The 23,284-nt window shown below is 42.8% G+C and overlaps 1 protein-coding gene across 1 annotated transcript; it reads right to left on the reverse strand.

Annotated features, from left to right (window-relative positions):
* Positions 1-55: 55 nt before the first annotated feature.
* Positions 56-22,799, reverse strand: LOC138769895 (NXPE family member 3-like). The gene is made up of 6 exons (XM_069948634.1): positions 22,317-22,799; positions 14,638-15,153; positions 5,329-5,549; positions 2,836-2,906; positions 885-1,100; positions 56-759 (listed from the first exon to the last, which is right to left on the reverse strand). Exons 1-6 carry the CDS (start codon positions 22,368-22,370, stop codon positions 230-232), a joined length of 1,608 nt encoding a protein of 535 aa, XP_069804735.1. The 5' UTR covers positions 22,371-22,799; the 3' UTR covers positions 56-229.
* Between the last annotated feature and the right edge of the window lie 485 nt (positions 22,800-23,284).

The raw sequence follows: 23,284 nt of genomic DNA on the forward strand, positions 1-23,284 counted from the left end.
GAATTACAAATCTCTGGCACTTTATGGCACCAGTTGATTTGGAAGAAAAAAAAAATTGGTGAACAACCCTTTTAATGCACCATAATAAACACATAAAGACAGGAAAAGAATATCATGGTCATTACTATATCCATAGAAATGCTTTATACCCATTAAAATGTTAAATTTAACATTTTTAATTGTTCCTATTAAAACATAGGAAGGACTACAACAGTGTAGTGTCCCATCATTAAGGACAAATATAAGACAACATCAGGTCCACCTCGTTCTTGATGATTGGAGGTCCTGGGTGGATGTCATCTGGAAGATAGTGGCAGGACGTCATGTCCCAGACATCCAGGATTACGACCCTGGTTCCCTTGAAGGCTGCCCTCAGTAATGTGTCCAGCTGAAGGGACAACCAGTCACTGCCGTATATTGTCTTATAACCTGTGTTGGCCGATTTGATGATCACCGTCGTCTGAGGGCTTCGAAACAGCAGAGATGATATTGACTGACGGACTCTCTCCAGTCGTTCTATGTAAACCCTCACAGGGTAGGTGGTAAAATGAGCCCATAGAGTCAGCACTATGACAGTGTGAGGTCCTCCACCAATCCCAGCCAAATCAGCTGCTTCATAGTGGAGGTCAGCCATCATGGTCTTGGTAGTCCTTAAAGGTGGTCCATGGGCGCGCCATCGCATGATCAGACCAGCATCAGCATCTACGGCTATGAGAGGTCCTGACTGGTAGGTAACGTGCAGGTCTATCCTCTTGAGACCTTCAAAAGAAGAAAGTGAATGCTTAGAGGAAAAGTGAGAAAGGTAAGTATTTTCCCACACCCCCTCCCAACCTGCAGTTTGTTAAGACAACATTTCGATTTATAAAATCCTTTGAATTTCTTACTGGGAATAAATCTCTCCAGATATTCAAACCACTGGCGGAGAGTTGAGTCTCCAAACATGTGGATGTCTTTCCCTTTCAGGCAGGTGAGAGCGTCCACAGGTCGAGGGAAATGGCGTCCTAAGCATGTGAGTGATGTCCAGCTATCATTATAATAGAACCCAGAGGGCCGCCGAGGCTCCTGGCCAGGTCTGCAGACCGAGAGGTTAGAGGTGAGGCCTACAAGACAAAGGAGAGATAAGGGATGAGATGGGGAGAAAGTGAGCTTTTAAAATTTCACATCTATCTATATAAATACAATATGCAACAGGATATAGGTAAATCATCTCTACCTTACTGAATATATATTGTTGTCTACAGAAGAGACTGATATAGTATTTATATTTGAATCTCTATGCAAGCAGTATTATAGTAGTTATGTAAACAGTGAAGACAGAGGTCCGGGCACTCACCGATCTTCAGGAATCTTTATTCAGGCACAGTATACATCAGGGAAGGGAGGACGGGTGAAAGTGCGGGCGTACGCTACCCCAGGACAGCTGTTGGGAAACAGCTGTCCTGGGGTAGCGTACGCCCGCACTTTCACCCGTCCTCCCTTCCCTGATGTATACTGTGCCTGAATAAAGATTCCTGAAGATCGGTGAGTGCCCGGACCTCTGTCTTCACTGTTTACATTACACATTCTTCTGTTGTACGGAGCACCCCGTTGGAATTTCTGTGTCACTGCATATCCTCCTGCTATCACAGCGTCAGTGGTGCCGACCGCATTCTGCTTTAGAGATTATAGTAGTTATATTCTTGTATATAGGAGGCAGTATTATAGTAGTTATATTCCTGTATATAGGAGCAGAATTATAGCAGTTATATTCCTGTATATAGGGGGCAGTATTATAGTAGCTATATTCTTGCATATAGTAGCAGTATTATAGTAGTTATATTCTTGTATATAGGAGGCAGTATTATAGTAGTTATATTCCTGTATATAGGAGCAGAATTATAGCAGTTATATTCCTGTATATAGGAGCAGTATTATAGTAGTTATATCCCTGTATATAGGGGGCAGTATTATAGTAGTTATATTCCTGTATATAGGAGGCAGTATTATAGTAGTTATATTCCTGTATATAGAAGCAGTATTACAGCAGTTATATTCTTGCATATAGGAGCAGTATTATATTAGTTATATTCTTGTATATAGGAGGCAGTAATACAGCAGTTATATTCCTGTATATAGGAGCAGTATTATAGTAGTTATATTCCTGTATATAGGGGGCAGTATTATAGTAGTTATATTCTTGTATATAGGAGCAGTATTATAGTAGTTATATCCCTGTATATAGGGGGCAGTATTAAAGTAGTTATATTCCTGTATATAGGAGGCAGTATTATAGTAGCTATATTCCTGTATATAGGGGGCAGTATTATAGTAGTTATATTCCTGTATATAGGAGCAGTATTATAGTAGTTATATTCCTGTATATGGGGGCAGTATTATAGTAGTTATATTCTTGTATATAAGAGCAGTATTATAGTAGTTATATTCTTGTATATAGGAGCAGTATTATAGTAGTTATATTCTTGTATATAGGAGCAGTATTATGGTAGTTATATTCTTGTATATAGGAGCAGTATTATAGTAGTTATATTCTTGTATATAGGGGCAGTATTATAGTAGTTATATTCCTGTGTATAGGAGCAGTATTATGGTAGTTATATCCCTGTACATAGGAGCAGTATTATAGTAGTTATATTCTTGTAAATAGGAACAGTATTATAGTAGTTATATTGTATTTAGGAGCAGTATTACTGTAGTTATATGTTTGTACATCAGAGCAGTATTATAGCAGTTGGTGTTGGTAATAAAATGAATTCCTTCAGGGAAGTTGAGATACGAAAATTGTTCTGTCAGAGCAGTACAGTTGCATAGCGTATACCCTGTAATACTGCATCTTACCTATTGAGCAATAGTCAGACATGACAGTGATTGGAGGTAGTGAGCCAGGTACAATCTTATTGGTTACAGAGCTGAAAGAGGATAATAAGAGGTAGAATAGAATGAGCTATAGGATAAATACAATTAGCCTTTTGGCCCATGTTTCCACATTTACGTTAAGAACTGCTCTGCATAGATAATGCTTTATGAGCAGCAGAACATGATTTACTAACAGTCTTTACCATACACAATAGGACATGCCTGGTAATGCTGATCACATTTCAGACAGACAATTTCAGTATAGAAACTGGGAATGTGGGAACACAGCCTAAACCTGGTTTTGAGGTAGCGGATAGAATTACACTGCATGTGACCTATGTACGTTTACTGTTACTGCAGTGTCCCAGAGCAGGCCCACTGTCTTTTCTAACAAGTATAAGTCGGTACCATATGTTTTTGTAAACTCTGAGACTGAAGTCTGTAGTATGCATCTTCCACCACCAGATGTCACTGTTCTATTGAATGGCTGATAGTCAGAAGTGTATAAGGGTTAACTGATGTTTCTATTATTGAATGTGTATTTACTGCCACTCACTTCTGATTTCTACCAACCAATCGGTTATTACTAAGCTTATCAGATCCCCTCCTGTTTGCTATATATATATATATATATATATATATATATATATATATATATATAGTGGGGTGGGAGTAGTGGGTTTAGTAGTATTGTTAGTGTATGAGAGGGCATACCTTCACAGAGCCTGCTGACCGTGTTCTTCCAGGCCCTGGCCTGCTGCCAGTAGTCTTGTGCAGGACTTCTGTTAATTCTTCTGACTGCTGGATCCTAGCTATGTCCAGCTAGAGCACCGCATGTAGGGACTGCGGTAAAGGACGGGACTAACCTATTCACACTGAAGGACTGTCTTCTCTACCTCTGCTACCTCTGAAGGGTTCTACAAGTAACTAAGGTACCAAACTAGTCAATAGTTTAGCTAAGTGCAAGGTTCTCCCGGACAAATAGCTCTTCCAATAGGTGGACCAGAACTCCCTGATCATGTGACATTCAGCGTCCTACGTGTTAGTGTAGGCGGATGTCTCTCTACATGGATTCAGCCCCAGCTGAATCACTGTGTTTGAATAGTCCCCGATTCCATGGCCATCAGTACCCTAACTTAACCCTTTCATGTCAGCAATACATAGATATACGTTCCTGCTGCACATATCCTGTGCAGTAGGAATGTATATGTACGTTCCTGACAGTGAGGGGCTGTAGATGTGTGCGGGACCGCTGAGAGCGGTCCTGCACACATCAGTGTCCGGGGATCCAAGCATAATGACAGGCAGCTGCGATCCTGCAGCTGCCTATCCTTAACTCCTTAAACGCTGTAATCTATAGCGTTCACGGCGGTTAAGGTACTCACTAACAATACAAGGTCCTGTCACTGAGTGATCACTTACCTCGGTCCTGTCGGATTGGTTTTCTATGCAAAGAGTTTTATCTCAGGCAGGCTCTATGCATAGATCGCTGATAACACTGATCTATGCTATGCTAGTTCACACCAGTGGAGTCACGCTGTTCCATCTAACCTATGACTGTCCATCACTGCACACCGGCAGGGCAGGCCACCATACTTAGTCACCCCCTTTTTGCATTCTGACTTCTCTACACAGGTGTAATGGGTAAGTTTTGCAGTTTTCATACCTTATTTTATATCATACGTCATTATGCTTGTTCCAGTAAAAAGTGATCTTTTATCATCTGCGGATTGTGCTACCTGGGCAGGGCTTCTCGACCAAAGCACCACTTAGCCCCGCCCACATCGCCCCGTGGGCCGTGCCCCATGATGTAATTGATGCATAGGCCCCGCCCCCTTAAGGTCTAGGCCTATGCATCGATGACATCAGGGGGGCGAAGCCTATGGTGGTGACATGGGCGGGGCTAAGTGGCGCTTCTACCGTGAAGCCTTGTCCAGGGAGCACAGTGCGCAGATGATAAAAGATTACGTTTTTATGGAACAAGCACCATGACGTATGATATAATATAGGGTATGAAAACTGCTAAATTTACCCTTTACACCTGTGTAGAGAAGTCAGAGGGGGAGATTTATCAAAGGGTGTAAAATTGAGACTGGTGCAAACTGCCCACAGGAACCAATCACAGCTCAGCTTCCATCTCTGGTGAAAGGAAAGAGGAGCTGTGATTGGTTGCTGTGGCCAGTTTGCACCAGTGTCACTTTAAGGCCAGGCCGGTGCTTTATAATAAACCAACGCTGTGCACAAGATCTGGGCCACGGTTTTAAAAATGACCGCGGCACTGTCTTCCCTGTGCCAACGCCGGTCTATTCATGGTAAACACAGAAAAGCAATGTACCGCAGGCACATTCGCTTTAATTTTATGAGTTCCTTTATAGTTGTCTACTCTTTGATATGAATATACAATATAAAAAAGAATAAAAGAAAAAACACAGAATGAAAAGGTGTGTCCAAACATCACCCACTCACTGCACTCACCCATCCAGCAGAGAGTCCTCAAGATGGTTTGTCACCTTGCGGTATCCACCCATGGAGTGATAGACCAGGGAGTTACACGGCATCTTCTGTGGTCGCACGCACTGCCAGATGTCTCCACTTACAGGGTTCTTATATGTGCACACGTCCTGTCCTGACACCTCCAGGTTACACTCCGTCACCGCACTGCTGCCATTAAACTGGAAATACCCACTAAAATACACCTGCAAAGGGGAAGCATAGGATATAATTGTACATAGAAGGAATATTATAGTTGTTATATTCTTGTATATAGGAGCAGTATTATAGTAGTTATATCCCTGTATATAGGAGCAGTATTATAGTAGTTATATCACACAAGCTACAAAGAGATGTCGGCACTATCGCATTCAGTGGTAAGCAATGCGTTCACAAATGTGTTTTAAGTGTAGGAAGTGTCACTTATGGTGTCTCGGGTAACGGGATTGTTTAGACCCGATAGAGTTGCCTTTATGTGGTGCTCAGACAGGTATGCAGAGGTAAGTTAATCCAATATAATGCACAAGCCAAGTAGTGAAGCAGCAGAAAGATGACCCGTAGCACTCACCAGTCTTCAGGCAGTACGTATCTTTATTTCAGGGTGACATCAAACAGGTTGGTGTGGGGCAGGGGGAGACAGATCCAGCAGATGCTGTGCCCTCGGGCTACAGCCGTTTCGCGGGTAAACTTCCCGCTTTCTCAAGCCACTGAGGTTCAAACCCGGGAGTCAGTTAGTAACCTCTCACTCTGACGTCACCGGTGGGGGGTGTGACAGCACACAAACATAAACACAAACACACGTGGTGGAAAAGTGACACATTAAAAATGTAACAAGATGTGGAGGAAAGATGGGTTAGTTACATAAAGTACATAGTATTAGGGATCGAAGTGATCCTGAACATTGCTGGCCGCTTCTGAGTAGAATCGGTGTTCCAGTAGTTTTGCCAAAGCAAACTTTATGAATGAACTGTAGAGTAGTAGTGTAGTACCGTTCTTGGCCACACTGGTGCTGCACTCATACCAGCTTCAGCTAATGTGTCAGTTTTGTATCCAATTGGAGATGAGGCAATTAAATGTGGCAGAAACTTCAATGGGCAGACTTGGTTACAGGAAAGCCACCAGTTCATTGCGCTCATTTAGTCCCAGGCCTCCTAAGGCGTTTGTCCTAGAAATCCATTTTGCCTCTTTCCTTAGAAGCAATTTGTGGCGATCTGTGCCTGGGGACCAGGTGTTAACTCTTTCTATCCCAGCAAAGGACAGGGCATTCTGGTCACTGTTGTGCGCGCTTCTGATGTGGTCGATCAGCCGATAACATCCTTGTCCGGTCCTAATGGATCTAAGGTGTTCTTGGAATCTTTTGAAGAAGCTTCTTATTGTGGATCCTATATAGAACCTCCTACAGGGGCAGAAGATAGCATATACTATGTAGTCGCTACGACAGCAAATGGGTTGGCGTACTTCAGCCTGATAGGCTCCCAGTGTGACCCGGGGGCCTTGTTCCATGAAGTTGCAGTAGTTGCACCTGCCACATTTCTTGTTCCCTGCGGGGTTTAGTTGCTGTAACCAGTTCTTCTTCTGGTTGCCTGATTTAAAGTTACTTGATACCAGGACGTTTTTTAATGTTTTGCTTCTTCTGAATGAAATGAGAGGTTTTTTTGCAGCGATCTCTCCTATGGCGTTATCACTTTCCAGTATATGCCAATTGTTATATATCACTTGTCTTATAGTGTTAGCTGCTGGACTGTACTTGAAGGTGAAGATAAATCTTTGATCTTTTTCTTCCTTTTTCTTTTTTTTAAAAAGGTCCTTCCTGGGTATTTTTCTCACTTTTTCCAGGGCTGTATTTATTACGTGCAGTGGGTACTCCCTTTGGAGCAGGTCAGTTTTGAGTCTTGCTGCTTGTTCTTCAAAGTCCGAATCAGCTTCATTTATTTTTCTAAGCCTGATGAATTGGCCGTACGGGATCGCTGTTTTCACATGTGTCGGGTGATAACTGTTGAAGTGCAGGTAGCTATTTGTTGCTGTGGGTTTTTTAAAACCTTTTGTGGTGACTCCATCGCAGGTTTTTTCAACTTTTACATCCAGAAACTCTATTGAGGTTTCACTGAAATTGCTTGTAAAGTACATATTGAAAGTCTTATTTGCATTCAGGTATATTATGAATTGATCAAATTCTTCTTTAGTGCCTTCCCAGGCAATGAAGATGTCATCCACAAATCTGGTATATTTTTTAATCTTTAGTATACATGGGTTGGTGGCATTAAAGATAAACTTTTCCTCAAAAGCAGCAAGATAAAGATTTGCAAATGTGCATGCTACCGGCGTCCCCATTGCAGTCCCGGATCTCTGTGTGTACCATTTGTCATTAAAAGTGAAGCAGTTATTAGTGAGTATTAGCTCTAGAGCCTCACAGACAAAGCTTATGAACTCCTCACTTTTTTCGGCTGCTTGTAAGAAAGAGACGATTACCTCGATCCCTTTTCCCTGTGGGATCTTGGTGTATAAGCTCTCGACGTCTATCGAAGCTAAATTCCAAGAATTTTCCCACGTGCCATCTTTAAGGATTTTCAGGAATTCGGTCGTATCCTTGCAATAGGATGGAGTTGAGTCCAGTATTGGTCTGAGCAACCAGTCGATGTACTTGGATAAGGATTCGGTGGGGCTGCCTATCCCCGAGACTATTGGTCTACCTGGGGGGGCTGTGAGAGACTTGTGAGTCTTGGGTAGGAAATACCATCTTGGTCTCTTTGGGTTTTCAGCCACTAATTTCTCTGCAGTCTTTTTACTGATCACATTCCTTTCCATGCTTTTTCTCAGAAATGTCTGGATTTTACTCTGGATTTTCACCGTGGGATCAGAGGGGAGGGGTTCGTAAATTTCTTTGTTCAGGAGTTGTCTTTCTGCTTCTTTTAAGTAGTAGCCCTGTGACATCACTACTATATTGCCGCCTTTGTCGGCCTTTTTTATGACTAGATCTGTGCGGGATTTTAACCATTTGAGGGCTTTTTGCTCTTTTTGGGTCAAGTTGGGGTCCGCTTGGGGGTAGATGAGTGCCTTCATGTCCCTCTGTACTGCATTGTGGAAAACATCAATATTGCTGCCTTTTTGTATTTGGGGGTTAAAGCTGGATTTATTTCCCCCTTTGAACTCTGACATGCTGGGTTCAGTGGTATTTATGGCAGTGTCATTACTTAATTCAGCCAATGTGATTATACTGGCACGTTCCTCTGCTGAGAGGTCTGAGGCTGCGCTGAAGCCTAGGGGTCCCACTACTATCTGCATTTCACCTTCCCGTTTTTCTTTATTTTGGTTATTATACTTGTTCTGCTTGAAAAATTTGCATAGATTAATTTTTCTGATGCCCTTATAGAGATCAATTTCGAAGTCAGCACTGTTGAATTCTTCAGGTATGCAATAGTTAAGTCCTTTTTCCAGTAAGTCTAAACAGTCCTTATCAAGATCCACTCCAGATAAATTTACGACCGAGTATTTATTGTTTTTCTTTGTTAGTGGAGGTCTTTCCAGGTGACCTTCCTCTTCTTCTCTGCTGTTCTGGTCGTTCTTTTTTGTTTTACCCCTTCCTCTCCGTGTTCTTCTCCTTCTAAAGGGGTTGGTGTGGTTTTTGGTGCGTTTTTTGATGTTCCTGCAGCTTCCGATGTGCTCCTTCCTGGATTCCCTGTAGTTTTACTTTGCTCATCTGAAGAGCTAGATTCCGTTTCTGTGGTCCAATAATCTTTTGTTTTGCGGGTTTGTTTTGGTGTCTTTTTCCTGTAACTCCTGTTTGTTTTTTTCTTTTCTTGCCAGGAAAAAACCTTTCCTTCTTCGTAATCTTTTCTGTCACGTATAAATTTGTCTTTTTTTCTTTCTTTAATTTCTGTTTGTAAGGGAACTAGTCTTCTCTCTAGTCGCCTGCAGAATTGCTGGTTTTGTTGTTCCGTTTGTCTTGTCCTCAGTTCAATCTTTGCCTTACATAGCTCTGTGGTCACTTTTTCATACTCTTCTTCATTGCGTTTAAGTGTCAGCAGCATGAATTTGAATGAGCTCTCGAGTTGAAGTTCAGTCCACTCTGCAAGGAAACTCTGATCTTCTTGGAACTGTGATACTTCTTTATATATTCTCAGTCCTCTTGGGACCCTTTTGGCATTTTTATACGATTTTAGTGATTTTACAGTCCAGAATAATCTGATTTCTTTCTCTGCCAGCTGGATGATTTTGAACTCGAGGCTTTTGGTACTTATAAGTTGTAAATCTTCTTTGAGATCGCATTGCTCAAAGAAATCCTCCACACCTTCTCTCCCTGCACCCAGAGCCAACTCTGCCACGTCCTGAACCAATAATTCTTCTTTCATATCACTTGCAGACATAAATCAGAACTGAACCACCGCGATGTGCTCAGACAAAAGTACAGTCAATTAAATCACACAAGCTACAAAGAGATGTCGGCACTATCGCATTCAGTGGTAAGCAATGCGTTCACAAATGTGTTTTAAGTGTAGGAAGTGTCACTTATGGTGTCTCGGGTAACGGGATTGTTTCGACCCGATAGAGTTGCCATAAATACCACTGAACCCAGCATGTCAGAGTTCAAAGGGGGAAATAAATCCAGCTTTAACCCCCAAATACAAAAAGGCAGCAATATTGATGTTTTCCACAATGCAGTACAGAGGGACATGAAGGCACTCATCTACCCCCAAGCGGACCCCAACTTGACCCAAAAAGAGCAAAAAGCCCTCAAATGGTTAAAATCCCGCACAGATCTAGTCATAAAAAAGGCCGACAAAGGCGGCAATATAGTAGTGATGTCACAGGGCTACTACTTAAAAGAAGCAGAAAGACAACTCCTGAACAAAGAAATTTACGAACCCCTCCCCTCTGATCCCACGGTGAAAATCCAGAGTAAAATCCAGACATTTCTGAGAAAAAGCATGGAAAGGAATGTGATCAGTAAAAAGACTGCAGAGAAATTAGTGGCTGAAAACCCAAAGAGACCAAGATGGTATTTCCTACCCAAGACTCACAAGTCTCTCACAGCCCCCCCAGGTAGACCAATAGTCTCGGGGATAGGCAGCCCCACCGAATCCTTATCCAAGTACATCGACTGGTTGCTCAGACCAATACTGGACTCAACTCCATCCTATTGCAAGGATACGACCGAATTCCTGAAAATCCTTAAAGATGGCACGTGGGAAAATTCTTGGAATTTAGCTTCGATAGACGTCGAGAGCTTATACACCAAGATCCCACAGGGAAAAGGGATCGAGGTAATCGGCTCTTTCTTACAAGCAGCCGAAAAAAGTGAGGAGTTCATAAGCTTTGTCTGTGAGGCTCTAGAGCTAATACTCACTAATAACTGCTTCACTTTTAATGACAAATGGTACACACAGAGATCCGGGACTGCAATGGGGACGCCGGTAGCATGCACATTTGCAAATCTTTATCTTGCTGCTTTTGAGGAAAAGTTTATCTTTAATGCCACCAACCCATGTATACTAAAGATTAAAAAATATACCAGATTTGTGGATGACATCTTCATTGCCTGGGAAGGCACTAAAGAAGAATTTGATCAATTCATAATATACCTGAATGCAAATAACACTTTCAATATGTACTTTACAAGCAATTTCAGTGAAACCTCAATAGAGTTTCTGGATGTAAAAGTTGAAAAAACCTGCGATGGAGTCACCACAAAAGGTTTTAAAAAACCCACAGCAACAAATAGCTACCTGCACTTCAACAGTTATCACCCGACACATGTGAAAACAGCGATCCCGTACGGCCAATTCATCAGGCTTAGAAAAATAAATGAAGCTGATTCGGACTTTGAAGAACAAGCAGCAAGACTCAAAACTGACCTGCTCCAAAGGGAGTACCCACTGCACGTAATAAATACAGCCCTGGAAAAAGTGAGAAAAATACCCAGGAAGGACCTTTTTAAAAAAAAGAAAAAGGAAGAAAAAGATCAAAGATTTATCTTCACCTTCAAGTACAGTCTAGCAGCTAACACTATAAGACAAGTGATATATAACAATTGGCATATACTGGAAAGTGATAACGCCATAGGAGAGATCGCTGCAAAAAAACCTCTCATTTCATTCAGAAGAAGCAAAACATTAAAAAACGTCCTGGTATCAAGTAACTTTAAATCAGGCAACCAGAAGAAGAACTGGTTACAGCAACTAAACCCCGCAGGGAACAAGAAATGTGGCAGGTGCAACTACTGCAACTTCATGGAACAAGGCCCCCGGGTCACACTGGGAGCCTATCAGGCTGAAGTACGCCAACCCATTTGCTGTCGTAGCGACTACATAGTATATGCTATCTTCTGCCCCTGTAGGAGGTTCTATATAGGATCCACAATAAGAAGCTTCTTCAAAAGATTCCAAGAACACCTTAGATCCATTAGGACCGGACAAGGATGTTATCGGCTGATCGACCACATCAGAAGCGCGCACAACAGTGACCAGAATGCCCTGTCCTTTGCTGGGATAGAAAGAGTTAACACCTGGTCCCCAGGCACAGATCGCCACAAATTGCTTCTAAGGAAAGAGGCAAAATGGATTTCTAGGACAAACGCCTTAGGAGGCCTGGGACTAAATGAGCGCAATGAACTGGTGGCTTTCCTGTAACCAAGTCTGCCCATTGAAGTTTCTGCCACATTTAATTGCCTCATCTCCAATTGGATACAAAACTGACACATTAGCTGAAGCTGGTATGAGTGCAGCACCAGTGTGGCCAAGAACGGTACTACACTACTACTCTACAGTTCATTCATAAAGTTTGCTTTGGCAAAACTACTGGAACACCGATTCTACTCAGAAGCGGCCAGCAATGTTCAGGATCACTTCGATCCCTAATACTATGTACTTTATGTAACTAACCCATCTTTCCTCCACATCTTGTTACATTTTTAATGTGTCACTTTTCCACCACGTGTGTTTGTGTTTATGTTTGTGTGCTATCACACCCCCCACCGGTGACGTCAGAGTGAGAGGTTACTAACTGACTCCCGGGTTTGAACCTCAGTGGCTTGAGAAAGCGGGAAGTTTACCCGCGAAACGGCTGTAGCCCGAGGGCACAGCATCTGCTGGATCTGTCTCCCCCTGCCCCACACCAACCTGTTTGATGTCACCCTGAAATAAAGATACGTACTGCCTGAAGACTGGTGAGTGCTACGGGTCATCTTTCTGCTGCTTCACTACTTGGCTTGTGCATTATAGTAGTTATATTCCTGTATATAGGAGCAGTATTATAGTAGTTATATTCCTGTATATAGGAGCAGTATTATAGTAGTTATATTCTTGTATATAGGAGCAGTATTATAGCAGTTATATTCTTGTATATAGGAGCAGTATTATAGTAGTTATATTCTTGTATATAGGAGCAGTATTATAGTATTGAAAACTCTATTTTCTTTTTGTCTTTTGTCTGGGAGCACCACAAGTACAAGCACATCAGGTCGGTGTTTCCACTATACGTCCTGCACTCTACTGCTTCATTATAGTAGGTATGTCAGTGTAGGGACCCGTGTGAACCCGGGGACCTGCACGTGGTACACGGGGCTATAATGGTTTGATCAAATTATATACCGACACCCTGACGGTTTTTAAAATAGGCCTAGCGGCACGAGTGTCAGCCATATGTGGGATGTGCAGCCGCTCCTCTCTCTCCATGTCGTGTATCATAGTAGTTATATTCTTGTATATAGGAGCAGTATTATAGTAGTTATATTCCTGTATATAGGGACAGTATTATAGTAGTTATATTCTTGTATATAGGAGCAGTATTATAGTAGTTATATTCTTGTATATAGGAGCAGTATTATAGTAGTTATAGACACAAACCAAAAAGACAGAAATGGCTGCACATCGCACCCATGGCTGACACGAAAGCTTATTCAGCTTCATTTAAAACCAACATCAGAAGTTAGTATATAATTTGGCCAAACCATATTGCCTCATGTACCACGTGCAGGTCTTCTGATACACATGAGTCCCTAACCAAAAAACATCACTGTGTCGGTCAGCGACCACAATCCCCGCAAAACGTGAGCAAGCAGAGAAGGGGGGCCACGGAATGGCTCTGCAACCCCATTGTCACAGGACCAGACCCTAAAGGGCCCCCCCGGACCCCGCAGACGCCACCGGCGGAAAAGTGGACGCCAAGAAACACAAGTGTGAACAAGCTCTTACCTCTCTCCATTCCTCTGCAGGTAGAATGGGAGAGTACTAGGAGATCCTCCCCTTATGTACACAGGTGCTTCCTGCTAATTTGGATCACATGGTTCTTACAAAGCACGAGTGCTAGCCACAATTAGCAGGAAGCACCTGTGTACATAAGGGGAGGATCTCCTAGTATTCTCCCATTCTACCTGCAGAGGAATGGAGAGAGAGGGAAGAGCTTGTTCACACTTGTGTTGCTTGGCGTCCACTTTTTCCGCCGGCGGTGCCGGCGGGGTCCGGGGGGGCCCTTTAGGGTCTGGTCCTGTGACAATGGGGTTGCAGGGCCATTCCGTGGCCCCCCTTCTCTGCTTGCACACGTTTTGCGGGGATTGTGGTCGCTGACCCGCACAGTGATTTTTCTTGGTTAGGGACTCGTGTATCAGAAGACCTGCACGTGGTACATGAGGCAATATGGTTTGGCCAAATTATATACTAACTTCTGATGTTGGTTTTAAATGTAGCTGAATAAGCTTTCGTGTCAGCCATGGGTGCGATGTGCAGCCATTTCTGTCTTTTTGGCTTGTGAATATTATAGTAGTTATATTCTTGTATATAGGAGCAGTATTATAGTAGTTATATTCCTATATATAGGAGCAGTATTATATTAGTTATATTCTTGTATATAGTAGCAGTATTATAGTAGTTATATTCTTGTATATAGGGGCAGTATTATATTAGTTATATTCTTGTATATAGTAGCAGTATTATAGTAGTTATATTCTTGTATATAGGAGCAGTATTATAGTAGTTATATTCGTGTATATAGGAGCAGTATTATAGTAGTTATATTCTTGTATATAGGGGCAGTATTATAGTAGTTATATTCTTGTATATAGGAGCAGTATTATAGTAGTTATATTCTTGTATATAGGAGCAGTATTATAGTAGTTATATTCTTGTATATAGTATCAGTATTACAGTAGCTATTTTCTAGCATATTTTCTGGCAAATCTGGAATATGCTGGCATCCCATTCCCAGAAATGATGACACATATCATAAATGACATATAGCCTTGTATCAAGTGTGAGCCCAGACTTATTGTCTAATCATCCTTTTTTTGAGCTTTTCTTGTACCTTTCCTGGAGAATCTTCTCGTTTCTTCTTCAGGACATCAACAGCTTCACTGGAGTGAATGAGCCTGATCTGGACTTGGGCTTCTCCGGCCCATGGAAGAAGGAACGTGACCAAGTAGCTGCCATTTCTATAGTCCGTCACATGTCCGGTCACTCCGGCTTTCAGTGTCGGTGAGTGTAGTTTGGCCTGAAAGAAGTCTCCCCCATATTGCTTTGGTTGACCATTGTGGTTCCGAGCGGTGATGATCACTCCTATGTTCTCCCGGGTTCTATAGACTTCTTGTGGATTCAGCAGATAGTAATTACAATGTGTAGGACTGGTGGAGAGGGTATAGTCACTGACAGGAGTTGGGGGTCCCGGCCAGTCAATCAGTGCTAATAGATTTTGGAAATTGGGGTTAGTGGTGGTGGGAGATACAGTTGTGGTTTCGGGGGAGGTCATAGGAGGATTGTGCTTCATAGGGGCCGGAGGTTTATAATTCTTCCCAGAATCTAAAGGTCGGAACCTGAGAACAAACTAAAACCAAGAACATTATACATTAGAAAATGTAGTAATAAAAGGACTAAAAACGTGGAATAAACTGAACAATAAAAACATATACCAAATCCATTGTCTAATGAAAAGAAAAGTAACAATGCATGCGTTGCATCACTGGAAGCAGTCTGTTTGTTAGGGTGCATTCACACGTACAGATTTGATGGCGCAGATTTGAAGCTGCAGATTCAAAGCAGATCAATTCTACAACTACCAGGAGTGGACTTCAGGCTGATCCCAGCAGGGAGGCACAGATTCTGCTAAGGGCCCCCCCATATTATTGAGGGGACACACGGAATTGAAGCCCCCCCCCCTTTTTTGTATTAGGATATACAGTATGGACAGACTTGGTCTGTCCCGTTATTTGTGTTGTTGTCCCCCCCCCCCCCCCCCCCCTATTTCTCCCCTTACAGGTGGTTCAGTCCAGTGCTAGAAGAATCTACTGAACAGCTGTTACTACCAGCTGATTAGACCAACGGTCGAGCGGGAAAAGAGTTGGGAACTGTGATCAGCTGTGATTGGCTGTTAGAAAAAGTGCGGGAAACTCGTTTTGAATTTAAGCAGAGACACAGTGCTGGGAGCTCAGTCGGCGCTGATCCCTGGATGAAGAAGCTACCTGCTGAGGAAGACTGAAGAGGTCCGGGGAGCGGAGGAGCGGCGGCGGCGATCCACAGCGGCATCCAGGAGAAGAAGGAGCGGCGGCCAGGAGAAGGTCCAGCGGTGCTGGCGGCGGTTCCTCTGGCCAATGTTTGGGGTGTTTCGGTGATGACCACCTTGTTTCCAGAGCGCTCCTTTCCTCCATGTTTGGAGAATGGGGTGAAGGAGAAAATATGGAAAAAAGAGTTTGTTGATGTGTTGTCATTGCTCCCTTCGGTTAAAGATCCTGTGGTTAAAGTTGATAAAAAAAGAGGACAAGGAGGATGAGCGTAAGAAAGTGCCCAGATCTATTTTTAATTGGATTTAAGGGTTTTGTATTTATTCTGCTGTCCTTGGGGAAAGACACCCTGAGTTATGTTCAGCCTTATTCCAGCACCTGGATAGCATTATGGAAGCGTTCAGACATTTCGGTGGTATGGGATGGTTCTCCTATGACGAAATGATTTGTCAAAAATTACCAGTACACTCTAATATGCGTTTTGGTGCTAAGGATGTTGGTTTGTGGCTGAACTTAATGTTACCTCAAAGAGGAATTATGGCTAAGCAACCTGTGGGTACTGTAAGTAAGTATCGCCACGAATGCTCTCACTGTGGTGGACAACACCCCATGTCTCGCTGTTTGAAGAAGGCAGCTCAGGTGTCTCAGCAGCCCACCACCAGAGAGGCGGTGGTTAAAAGAGTGGACGCCAGTGAACCTCCAAAACATGTCCCCTTGGCTAGAAGCCTACCCAGACAAACAGAAGGCTGACCTAATTTACAATGGCTTTGCATGTGGTTTTCATGTATCGGCTTATACCGGGTCAGGTTGCGTTATTCTTGATCATTTAAAATCTGTACAGCATTTTAAGGATGTTGTGAAGGAAAAAAATTTTTTAAGGAGGTGAGAGAAGGGAGGGTGGCGGGTCCGTTTCTCGCCCTTCCTTTTCCTGACTTCGAGGGTGTCCCCTTTAGGCATTGTTCCCAAAAGGGAACCAAATTAATTCAGGTTAATACATCATCTATCTTTTCCAGATGGGGATTCTTTAAACGCATTGACGGACAAAAGTAATGCATCAGTAGAGTATGCTTCCTTTGAGGATGCATTGAGTCTTTTAAGAAGTTTTGGTTCTGGTGCATTATTGGCAAAAAGTGATGTTAAATCAGCTTTTCGGCTTTTGCCCGTCAATCCGGAGGGTTTTAATTCACTGGGTTTTTTCTTTGATGGTAATTTCTTTTTTGACAAATGTTTACCTATGGGTTTCACCCTCTCATGTTTTTATTTTGAAAGCTTTGCTACATTTGTTGAATGGGTGGTTAGTGTGGGGGTGCCAGAAGGGGGTTTTATACATTATTTAGACGATTTTTTGTTTATTGGTAGAGCGGGTTTAAGTGTTTGTTCAGAGTTATTAAGTAGATTTTGTTTGGTTACTAGCAATTTTGGCATTCCCATTGCAGAAGACAAAACTGTTCCCCCTTGTCAGTGTTTGGATTTCTTGGGCGTTACTATAGATTCGGTAAACATGGAATTTCGTCTCCCAGTAGATAAGTTAGCCAGATTAAGGAAGTTGTTATTGCAATTTTTAAGTAAAAAAGAAAGTATTGTTGAAAGAAATGCAATCTCTTTTAGGATTGTTAAACTTTGCACTTAAAGTGATCCCAATGGGCCGCATATTCTCCAGGAGATTATATATGTCCACCGCGTCACCTTGTGCGCACATTCAGTTGTCTAAACCGTTAAAGGAAGATATAAGCATGTGGCATGAGTTCTTGTCACGCTTCAATGGTAGGTCAGTCTGGCAGGAGGATTTTGTTGATGCAGAGTCATTACTGTTGTATACGGATGCAGCCAGTTCAATGGGTTATGGGGCTTTTTGGGTGGGGAAATGGTCTGCGGAGTGTTGGCCTGAGTCCTGGATAAAAAATGACTTAGTAAAAAATATTGTATTGTTAGAACTTTTTCCTGTAGTTGCCATAGTGATATGGGGTCAGTATTTTAGGAACAAGAGAATACGGCTGAGGTCAGATAATAAAGGTGTTATTTTTGCGGCAAATTGCCTCTCTTCCAAGTCCCCTGAGGTAGTAAAATTGTTACCCCATTTAGTGCTATGTTGTCTATCTTTTAACATCTGGCTTAAAGCAGTATACCTAGAAGGTTAAAAAAATGTAATTGCTGATTCTCTATCTCGCTGACAGTTTACAACGTTCAGAACCCTGGCGCCCGAAGCGGATCAAGAAGGGGTATCCTGCCCAAGTAACCTATGGGATCTCGTCTGGGAATAGTTCCTAAGTTATTGTGTAACTCCGTATCTAGCAAAACATGGGCCCTATACTCTGGGAGTATAGACTGGAAGCGTTTTTGTACGGCTAGGGATGTTGAGTATTTAGAAGGGGATGTGTGGCTAGCTTTAGCGTATTTAGAGCATGTTTCTGGTAGGAATTGGTCCGTTGCTACATTGTCAAAGCATTTAGCTGGTGTGTCTTTCTTTCTTAAACTGTTTGGCGGTCAGAGTCTAATGAGTTACTTTCCTGTTTCTCAAGCTATGAAGGGTTACAGGAAACAAACTCCTCTGAGGGATCACAGACCAATTACTGTGGAGCTATTGCTGAAAGTTTGTAACGTCTTGCAGCTTCTATGTACTTCTCCATTTGAAGTTGTTTTGTTTAAAGTTGCTTTGTGTTTAGCTTTCTTTGCTGCATTAAGAATCAGTGAGCTGGTGGCTGGGAACAAGACTACTGTCTCCGGTCTGATGTTGTCGGATGTTAGATTACTTGGTGACGAGTTACATATCTTAATTCGTTTTTCTAAGACAGATGTATTAGGTAAGGGGTCTATGGTTCGTGTTAATCGTTACGCTGACTCACCTGTTTGTCCTGTGAAAGCTGTAGAGGATTACTTAGTCATTCGTCCACCAATTGAGGGTGTATTTCTGTTGCATGAGGATTGGTCCTTCTTATCTATGTTTCAGTTTAATTCAGTACTTAAAAAGTGTTTGGGGCAGTTAGGTTTGGCCTGTTTAAAAATTAGCAGTCACTCTTTTAGAACTGAGGCGGCTGCGCTGGGTCTACAGGAACATGTGGTTTAAGGGGTTATTCAGCGCTTCAAAAACATGGCCACTTTTCCCCCTACTGTTGTCTCCATTTCAGGTGCGGTTTGCAATTAAGCTCCATTTACTTCAATGGAACTAAGTTTCAAAACCCCACCCAAACTGGAGACAACAGTAGGGGGAAAGTGGCCATGTTTTTGTAGCGCTGGATAACCCCTTTAAGCATATTGGTAGATGGAATTCTAGTAGGTATAAGTTGTATGTGCGCCCTGGCCTCGTGGTACCTTAACTCTTTCTCTTCTAGGTAAGAAACTTTCTGTCTGGATAGAAAAGGGATCTATGCTTACTAAACCTTCTTTTTACACAGGCATGTTTAATATTTTGTAATATTGTACCAAGGCTGGAATTGCAGATTGAGGCTGGGTTCACACTACGTATATTTCAGTCAGTATTGTGGTCCTCATATTGCAACCAAAACCAGGAGTGGATTAAAAACACAGAAAGGCTCTGTTCACACAATGTTGAAATTGAGTGGATGGCCGCCATATAATAGTAAACAACAGCCGTTGTTTGAAAATAACAGCAAATATTTGCCATTAAATGGCGGCCATCCACTCAATTACAACATTATGTGAACAGAGCCTTTCTGTGTTTTTAATCCACTCCTGGTTTTGGTTGCAATATGAGGAACACAATACTGACTGAATTATACGTAGTGTGAACCCAGCTTAAGGCTGCGTTCACACTACGTATATTTCAGTCAGTATATTTCAGTCAGTATTGCAACCAAAACCAGGAGTGGATTAAAAACACAGAAAGGCTCTGTTCACACAATGTTGAAATTGAGTGGATGGCCGCCATTTAATGGCAAATATTTGCTGTTATTTTAAAACAACGGCTGTTATATTGAAATAATGGCCGTTATTTACCGTTATATGGCGGCCATCCACTCAATTTCACCATTGTGTGAACAGATCCTTTCTGTGTTTTTAATCCACTCCTGGTTTTGGTTGCAATACTGACTGAAATATACGTAGTGTGAACGCAGCCTAAAGGTACTATGTACTGTGAGCGTATACGCAAACGCATCAATCACAGTTTAGAATTTTTTTTGCCAACGATTGGAGGTGTCTCTTACAGACACACAGAACTAGAAGGTTTCTTGCCAGGGCTGTATTGGTCCGACTTGGTTCATTTATCGGAAATAGGCTCAGATATCTTTAATATGGACTTGCATTCTATGGTTGAGGTTGGTGCTGCGGTGCTTTTTTGGGGGGGCCTGGACCGTTGGTCTCAGGCTTGTGGGGTATAATCGCCCAGTCTATTCTGGGCTGGATAGGTTCTGTTTAATGGACTATGAGGTTTTATTTAATTGTTTAATTATTTATTCATATTATAATAAATGTTTGTAAACCCTTACGAAGTTCCGCGGCCATAAAATTTTCAAAAGGTAAAGGTGTTGTGTCTTCTTTTTAGTTTAAGTTTGTTGGGGGGGGGGGGGGTTTGCACTTCCGTGTGTCAGAGGGAGTCATCAAACCTTAGGTATTGAAGCAGTTGCCCATAGCAACCAACTAGGCCTCTAGAAAGTGAAAGCTGAAATCTGATTGGTTGCTACACTGCTCTTCTGCACGTGATCTGATGAATCTCCTGCATTATCCAGTCATACCCCCCCCCCCCCCATCTTATTGAAGTATATAGAGGTAGCAGCCATATTGCACATCATCATCTATGACATTCAGGATAACAGACAGCTCATGGGAGTCACCGAATACACAATATAATCTGAATATAAAGTACATCAGGCAGCACAGATGGCATATCAGATTAACCTCTTAATGTAACCACATAGTCTCTCACCTCATGACACCCCGGAGCCGCCACACACTCCACCTCAGCCTGCTCCCTGCCAAATAACTACAATTTCACATATATACCATGGGAGGCTGCAGCACTAGTGACACAGACAGCTTCCCCCAGTGTAATGTCTATTCTAATGGTAACATGTATTATATAGACATCAGGGGAGGCTGCAGCACTAGTGACACAGACAGCTTCCCCCAGTGTAATGTCTATTCTAATGGTAACATGTATTATATAGACATCAGGGGAGGCTGCAGCACTAGTGACACAGACAGCTCCCCCCAGTGTAATGTCTATTCTAATGGTAACATGTATTATATAGACATCAGGGGAGGCTGCAGCACTAGTGACACAGACAGCTCCCCTCAGTGTAATGTCTATTCTAATGGTAACATGTAATATATAGACATTAGGGGAGGCTGCAGCACTAGTGACACAGACAGCTCCCCTCAGTGTAATGTCTATTCTAATGGTAACATGAAATATATAGACATCAGGGGAGGCTGCAGCTCTATTGACACAGACAGCTCCCCCTAGTTTAATGTCTTTTCTAATACTAACATGTATATAGACATCATGGGAGGCTCAGTATCCTTAGCAATATGTAACTATGCCAAGACTAGGGCTTGTGCAGATTCCAGTACAGCCACCGGTGGCACTAGGGGGGTTGCATCTTGATAAATATATATTGTTATCTAACTTTTTGAAATAAATGTAAAATATATAAAATATTTTTTATATAATTTTTATGCACCAGAAAGTAGCTTTTCTAATCCTGGATAACCCTTTCAGGGTGCCTTGACACGTACCGGATCCACAGCGGATTTCACGCTGCGAATTCTCATAGTGCTCTCATAGGGATGAAAGGCACTGGATCCCCCAGCGGATTTAGCTACGAATTTGCAGCGTGAAATCCGCTGCGGATCCGGTATGTGTGAAGGCATCCTTACGGGTAATTCGACCTTATCACCTTCTCTTTATATTCATTATGAACTTTGGCCCAGATTGCCCCATGCTTGCCCTTCTGCTTTGGAGTGGACTCTTGATGGCCTTCCGGTGTGGAGTTACACTTACAGTATGTAGGTCTTTTTTGCTTAAAAGGGGAAGCTTCTCCATTCTGTCACACGAGTAACATGTTGTAAATACATGCTAGTGGTATCTGTGTCCCCAGACTGAGAACCCCTCACATATCCTTTTGGGGTTAGGAAACTTTACCACACTCAGTGGCTGCGGACCCTCTTCGGCACTGGCCAAGCCCAATAGTTCAGTGGTCTCCAATTCCCTCTCCTCTGTAAGGGATAACACGTCACCTCTTATATAACTCTGACCTCCTCCACCCCTATCTCATCTCACAGGGTAGGAAGGAAGGGGGGCGGGGGTCCTTCCCAGGGTGCACATATCAGATTTACAAACATTACACCCTCACAGTTTATTACTTTAAGGCTTCTCAACACATTCAATACCTAAAACACTTGTGATCCTACTCAACCGCTTAGTTAGTAGGGGTCCCTAGTGATGGATATAGAGATTCTGCAGCTTTAAACAATACAAGGTTTAGGTATTCTCTGGATACGGAGTATAATAGTAATAATGTATCGTACTTACCCCTACAACACATAGAAAAAGCAAAGCCACAGCGACCCCCTTCTTCTTATTCATGATGGAAGTCCAGGGAGAGGTTACCAGAGCGTCCTGTGCACAATACTCAGAAAGAGGAGGTGAGCTGTAATATCTTCCTTACGTATAATATGTACATTAACTACATCTTCAGGCTGGGGGTCCCTTAAGACGGAGTTTACCTATGGGCCACTTTTACTAAGCCTTTGTATACTCCCCTTCTGTGCTGTAACCATCTTGTATCCACTTTCCATCTTCCTGCTTCCCAGTTCTCCATTCCTGTGGGTCTAGAGTCCCCCGAGAAGACAATACTTGCCCTTCTCAACCTGTTCCCTTAAAATCTCCTGGGTCAAACTTAATAAAAAGTCAATGTCCTGACACAATCCATTGACATCCTGAACTAATTTTCTCTTCCTCTTTTTTTTTTTTTATTTTGAGCCCAGGCCCTTCCTGAGTGTGTCCGTCACGCCACATCCTGTTTTGAAGGGAGGAAACTGAAGCAATGGTGCGAACAACTGCTCGAGAAGAAAGCCAGGCTCACTGCAAGGCATAGAAAAGTGACAACTTAAGGTCCTATTCCATGGGCCTCGTTTGCTCCTCGTTCCCCGCTCAATGCCACCGCTATTCCACGCGGCTGCAGGGAACGTGTGAGTCCACGCGGCTGCAGGGAACGTGGGGCTGCCCAGGTGATTGCTAGATCATCCGGGCAGCCCATAGCATACAGCAGCGTCTGCTGCCACCACTCCCATTCCAAGGAGCGACAGCAGCAGATCGTTGCTGTATCAGACGTTTGTTTATCAGCATGTTTAAAAACAAACGACTGCAACGATCAGCCGACATGAACGATGTCGGCTGATCATTGCCTTCTATTCCACGGGACAATTATCGACCGAATACGGCCGATGATCGTTCCGTGGAATAGGGCCTTTAGTCTTACAGGCCAGAACACCTCTGAA

This window comes from Dendropsophus ebraccatus, chromosome 1 (assembly GCF_027789765.1).
Source record: "Dendropsophus ebraccatus isolate aDenEbr1 chromosome 1, aDenEbr1.pat, whole genome shotgun sequence".
In the NCBI taxonomy this organism is placed as follows: Eukaryota; Metazoa; Chordata; class Amphibia; order Anura; family Hylidae; genus Dendropsophus; species Dendropsophus ebraccatus.